This window comes from Oncorhynchus masou, chromosome 24 (assembly GCF_036934945.1).
Source record: "Oncorhynchus masou masou isolate Uvic2021 chromosome 24, UVic_Omas_1.1, whole genome shotgun sequence".
Classification (NCBI taxonomy): Eukaryota; Metazoa; Chordata; class Actinopteri; order Salmoniformes; family Salmonidae; genus Oncorhynchus; species Oncorhynchus masou.
In genome coordinates this window covers 19,248,863-19,255,502 of record NC_088235.1, presented here as the reverse complement: position 1 = coordinate 19,255,502, position 6,640 = coordinate 19,248,863, and the positions used below count along the sequence as shown (strand labels likewise).

Here is a 6,640-nt window from a genome sequence, read left to right as displayed (position 1 = left end):
CCAAAACTTAAAAGTGTTCACATGGGACAAAATGGAAAAACTACCCCAATATAAGGTGTGAATTGACTGTTACAAAAAAAAGAAAACCAAACGTTTTCCTGCCTGAAAGAACAAGCATCTCTCCCCACATTTCTTCTTGAGCTCTAACGAGCCTCGTTAAGATCGCAATAATATTCCACCCACTAATTGCTAATTCCATTCAACAAATAGGCGAGCCTTGTCTTATACTTCACTATCGTGCAGTGGGAGGGTGGTGTTGAGATTGGTGTTTCTGATAACCCCCGGTGCTTGCAACAGAAGTGGTGAAAGCCCTAGTCTACGTACTGGCTAATGATTGGCACGCTTGACAGTGATTGGCAGGGCTGCCATGACAACCTCACAACTACACCAAGAAGACCAATAGAAAAGCGAAACAAAATGTTTCAGTGCTACACTCACGGTGGATATAGGGGGAGATATTATGAGGCTGGTGTCATTAGGCGATAGCTATTGAATCGTACAATCTTTACTCGTCGTTCTTTTTCTTGATAACTGTATTTCTCTCTCAGGTCATTCCATGGTTTTCAGATCCCCTTTAGAGCTTTATCCCTCCCATTTCTTCCTGCCAAACTTCACTGAGCGCCCTGTGCTCTTGGCGAGCAGCACTCCCACCAGGTCTCCAGAAGACTTGTCAATGTTTGCGCTACCGACCCTCAACTTCTCTCCGGAGCAAGTGGCGAGCGTCTGTGAGACGCTAGAGGAAACCGGAGACATTGAACGGCTGGGACGATTCCTATGGTCCCTGCCGGTAGCACCGGGAGCATGCGAGCAGATCAACAAGCATGAGTCCATTCTGCGAGCTCGCGCAGTGGTTGCTTTCCATACGGGGAATTTTCGAGACCTTTATCACATCTTGGAGAACCACAAGTTTACCAAAGACTCCCATGGCAAACTGCAGGCCATGTGGCTGGAGGCACACTATCAGGAGGCCGAGAAGCTGCGCGGTCGCCCCTTAGGACCGGTTGACAAATACAGGGTACGTAAGAAGTTCCCCCTGCCCAGGACCATCTGGGACGGCGAGCAGAAGACGCACTGTTTCAAAGAGAGGACGCGCGGTCTGTTAAGGGAGTGGTACCTCCAGGACCCATATCCAAACCCCAGCAAGAAAAGGGAACTGGCACAAGCCACTGGACTCACTCCTACACAGGTCGGAAATTGGTTTAAAAACCGGAGGCAACGAGACAGAGCCGCGGCAGCAAAAAACAGGTCAGTGCGCTGTTCATTTTTCAAGCATAGGCTACACAGAACCAAATAAGCAAAACTAATTCCTATAAACTGAATGCAAACCTACCAGGTAAATATACAACTTAATCGAAGTAATAAACAAGGTTATAGAGGGGTTACAAATGATTAAATTGGGTGTATGGTTGGTGGTGGAGATGGAGCACGGCGACATTTTACTTTTTAATCTCATTGGCCTACATGCATTCAGGGGCTACACTCTTAGAACAAATAGTTATTTGGGGTTTCTACATATAACCTTTTTTTCACAGCGTGTACAGAAAAATATAACTATTATTGCTGTCCAAAATAATCCAAAATATATTAAAATGCAAAAAAGATTATTCTACGTAAAACACACAACTCTCGACAAATTGGAAAGCGTGTAGGCTAGATTACGTCGATATGCTAGTTTCCCTGATAAGCAAAATGAAAACATCAGTGTATGCGTTAGATAACAAAACAGGAAGTACACACAAAGAAAATCAGCAGCAATGCAAGTCTTGAAGTTGTCCTATTTTCCAGACAAGACAAACAAAAAAATTATTCATAAGGATGTCTGTTAAACTTGGAATACAGCATGTTGTGGTGATACTACGCTTTTAATTGATTGTTATCTTCCCTCAACAAGTGAACGTTTTGGTCTGAAAACTTGACACACTGCAGCCTGGTATAGATTTTGACCACAAACAGGAAATAAAACAAAACACCTAGCTTATAGGTTATTGGTTCGTTGTTTAATCAACATAATATAGTGTACATGTAGCAGCTGTAAAAGGCCAGTGCAGACTAAGAAACCACACACAAGGAAACACTGGGAAAGATAGGATAGTTTTGCAAAACGAATGTGTTCAGTTACGAATTATTATTTTTTATTCGTGGTGCTTTTTACACATACGAAACGTATACATTAGACTATAGACGTTTGGAAACGATTGATGTATAACATTTGATATAAGATGTCAACATAAATACCACATATTCATTCTAAAACTATAGCTGGTTTTGCAGCCATGTTTTCGATTCACAATGTGTGTAGACTATTATTTATTGACAATGCAATAATAAATGACAAATTGAACTGGATGAAAACAGAAAAAACAAGTTGGTGAAGAATAGAAGAACACAGCTATATTTCATCCTCTGTGTTTTCTTACTGATAAAATCGGAGGCCTACATTGTGGATTGATTCATGTAGGGTGATTGCATTATTCCCCATTTGACGTGTCAGTAAATCAAAACATTCAGAAAAATTGAGTCTCATTCATTTGGATGTAGGCCTGTAGTCTCTCATTCATTTGAACGTAGGCCTGGATATGACACAATCAAATATAAAAGACACTTCTCAAATTGCATTGGCCATGGATTAAGTATAACTAACAACCAGCCTCTTATTCTAATAAACACGGTCATATTTCGCCATTTTTAGTATTTCTTCTGCTTTGTTTTAGACTATTCTTGCTCCCATTAGGCTGCATTTGTTAAAGGCAAGGCATGGAGTGGATGACAAGCAGGCTGAGCGGTATTTTGCGGAGGGACACTGTATATAATTGCTATGTTATTTTCCCTTTCTTTAGGCTTCAGCACCAGGGAATTAGACAGAACGGTATGCGGTCCCTTTCAGAATCCGGGTGTACTCCACGCAGCTCGGCCGAATCGCCGTCGACCGCGGCCAGTCCTACTACCAGCATCTCCAGTATGACAGAGCGAGTTGACACTGGAACGTCCATTCTTTCAGTAACATCCAGTGACTCCGAGTGCGACGTATGATATAAAAATATAAATATTTACAGGAAATATGGACATGAAAAAAAACTATGAAATATCGAGGATGAAAAAAGGACCAATTTATATAAATATATATTAAAAAAAAGAACAACAAAAAAACATATTTTGTAAGCGCTTTCAATGGACCCACCACGCCCCCACCACCACCTCTACCTGCATGATGTTTTTTTGTATCTGGGAAAAATACCTTGTTCAATATTTCTACAAGGATCATCGAGAAGAGGGAATTAATTACCAGAGGGTGTTTATCGCCTTTTCATCTCCGTTTTAGTCCAAGTGATGATGCCGCTCAGCCAAGATGCAATTCTGTTTTACTTTATGTTCATCAGACAATCATTTACGTTTTAAGCACCTTTATACTACACTTCTGTCACTGCCTGTGTGGAGTAAATGGTGAAATGTGGAACCGAATCGTTATGACTGTATCAGATTTTTATTTTTATTTCAAGATTTTATATTGAATTATGTATATCTCAAATAATGCGATCATTCTCCCGGCCTGTACTCTCCTATATGTGTAGATATGTAAATAACGCGATCATTCTCCCGGTCTGTAATATCCTATATGTGTGCTTGTACATAATATTGCTCTCCCATCTCCATCTTTTATATCCTTGTTCACTTTTCTCGACTGGGTGTTCCTACATAAAATATTTGTCAAAATGTAAAAGTGCTCTAGACGTTTTGTTAGTTTGTTTGTTTTTATACCGAACATGTATAATGACACTAGATAAACGTGTTATCAGTCACAGTTATGCAAAACTATTTAATATAAACATTGGGATATTCTTCAATAGCAATTACAGTCGTATATTTCCTAAAGAGCTTATTATTCTTTCTTGCGTGTTTATGTTCGTGTATATTTCTAAATCAAAATACAGTATTCCATTTTGTTATATATTCTGCATTAAGTCTCTATTTTAAGTGAGTCTTCATTGTCCACCATCAATCGTTTATGAGCATATATGTTGAGAAATTGTAATATTATGCCCAGACGAGCGTAGTGATTCTGATGCACATGCTGTGGGTCCTTTTACGACACTAGGCGACACATATAGCCTACGTGTCCAAAACCATATACAAGATGTTGAACAAAAATCGTTTTGCTCCTAAATATATGCATGTGTTATGGTAAACGTCAACGTCATGTAGGCCTAGCTCTTAAGCAAGAGTCCCGTTCCCCCTTTTGTTTATGGTTGCCAGTGAATACAGAAATTAAGTAAACGCGCCATTAAATGGACTAAGCATGGTGGACTCCTCCCCTGCCTCAATCTGCCATTGTTGTTCGGTGAAAGAGCCTTTCTTCACCCAGGGAAGAACATTCCCCCCAGAAAAGCTTTCTCCCTGTATTCTATCCTAAATTCAAAACCAATGATAATAACTTGTATATTTACAATTGAATTGACAATAATTATGATGGTAAATTACAGTTGTTCTTAGACATAGTTCTGATTGTTCTCGAAAACCCTTCCAACATGTTTTGTAGCTGCAAAATAATTAGGTTTCAATGCACTGTGAGGACAGGAAGTCTCTTTTGAAAGGAGAACAAGTAGCCCAGAGCCTATACTTCTGAGGGTACCACTGTTTTATTCTATGTTGGGGGAATAATAACGAACAGCTCAATTAAACAGGCCAACAGCATGCACTTTTAAGACACTAAACCGAATGCATATGTATGCCAGTTGTATTGGCATTGACATGTCTTTGACACTCTGATATCTTAATGAGCTGCATTCCAAAAAGTATGTATTGAATATATCATATCTTCATCATTATCCTTAGTCCAACCAAAGGACATAAAATATAGTAACAACAGAATACATTCCGTGGCCAAGATCCTCATTGCTTTGACATTGGAATGTCCGTAGACCCAAAAAATATGGATGTCTTTTTCTGACAATATTCCAACCCAGTGTATTCACATGACAACAACTTCAACTAACTACAAGGTACACCAATAACCCACGTGCATACCAATGTTACTCGCTTACTTAACTCGACACTTGAATATGAATGTGTGTGTTTTACTGAGAATGTCATGTCAAGTTATCAATGTCGTGTTCAGTCCTATCCACGTGTTGTTTTGACACAATTGTTGCTAAATCAGTTTTCACTGACCATAGCCTACTCATATCGTTTCTCACCGTGAGATGAATACCATATATATATATATATATATATATATATATATTAATAAAAAATAACTATGCCCTAATGCAAACTAAGTTCTGAAAAACAAATATGATCTGATTAGAGTGCAATCATTGCAAGTTGTGATTGTGATAAATCTTTATTTTAAGCCCGTTCTAACCTATAAATCCATCTGCAGCAGAAAGATAGGCCCTATCACCCGCATGGGTCAGCAGAGACCATAGCTGATCTGTATCACCGCAACAGACCCTCTCAGACCACGTTAGTTTATTGGCGACGACAAGTCCCAGCCATGGTTAAGATTAAATTAATCAGAAACTGAAGATAATTTTTATCAATAAAAAAGATAGAGGGGATAAACTATAATGCAGATGTCTGCTATAACAATCATATAGACTCTATAGAAGTGGTTCATTATTTTACTTAAACTGGTCCACACAATAGTACAAATATTTTAAATCGAAGTTAAATAGACGTTTTTGTATTTATTCTTATTAAACTTATTCAGAAAATACAACTTTTTTTGTCGTAGCCTAGCTAAGATACACTTGAAGTAAATATATATTTTTTAAATTTGGCACATTTTTACAATGCAGGTGGTTGACAGTTTGTTCATGGTATAGGCCTATATATAACATATTACATATAACATATATTACCTATAACTATAAGTGGATGAGGTCTGTTGTTTCATCTGGGATCTTTACTGTTGCCGGCTTTCCTTCGTAATCGAATATGTATCATGAGACAAAATAACTTTGTAAGGAGTGGCGGTGTGTGATACTCAGATGTAAATACGAGGCCTACAGAAAGTAAACAAACATTTGAGAGAAGTGCAGCAAAAATGATCTGGCATCTGATTTTTCAAATCTTATCTTTGTGTCTGGTCTATAATGCGTGTGTCAAACAAACAGACGAATGGATTATTTGTGCTATTCCCATAACCTTGCAAGCATAGAAGCATCCCCGAACTATTTGGACTTGGTCTGCAGTGAGAAAGGCTTGCACTGCCCTGTTTTTCGCTGATTTAATCGGTTAACTGAACACAACTTTTCTATTCGTGGGTATTCATGCAGCTCTCAAAGTGCAGCAGTTCCTTCTGACCCGGATTCAGCACGTGCAGCAGCGGCGCAGCCTCACAGCGCACAGCGCTCTTGTCAGAGCCAGGCCTTTTTGCTAAAAACGCTCCTTCCTTTTCAAGCAGGTTTTGAAAAAGGTAAGCCGTGGAACAAAAACTATTTGTAGCCTATAGTAGTATTGGTTGAGAAAGCTATACTAAGCCATATAAACACAAGTTCAGTGTTTTTAAGTGTTTCAGTGACAAAACAATTGTTTATTAGAAACTAACTGTTGAGACAAACTTTAATAGTTGTTTATTATGAAATACAATTCAGGGTGTATTCAAGTTGAATTTGGACAATATTTTCATTGGCTACCCAAA

General features: G+C 38.7%; 1 protein-coding gene across 1 annotated transcript; it reads left to right on the top strand.

The window, feature by feature from the left end:
• Positions 1 to 421: 421 nt before the first annotated feature.
• LOC135511880 (homeobox protein SIX3-like) lies at positions 422 to 3,955 on the top strand. Its single transcript, XM_064933386.1, has 2 exons — positions 422 to 1,245; positions 2,838 to 3,955. The coding sequence occupies exons 1-2, from the start codon at positions 557 to 559 to the stop codon at positions 3,028 to 3,030; spliced, it is 882 nt and encodes a 293-aa protein (XP_064789458.1). The 5' UTR covers positions 422 to 556; the 3' UTR covers positions 3,031 to 3,955.
• The last annotated feature ends 2,685 nt before the right edge of the window (positions 3,956 to 6,640 follow it).

Excerpts from the sequence above, each read along its gene's own strand:
- LOC135511880 (XM_064933386.1), top strand. The coding sequence starts at position 557 with ATGGTTTTCAGATCCCCTTTAGAGCTTTATCCCTCCCATTTCTTCCTG. Across the intron at positions 1,246-2,837 it reads GCCGCGGCAGCAAAAAACAG|GCTTCAGCACCAGGGAATTA; the intron begins GTCAGTGCGCTG and ends CCCTTTCTTTAG.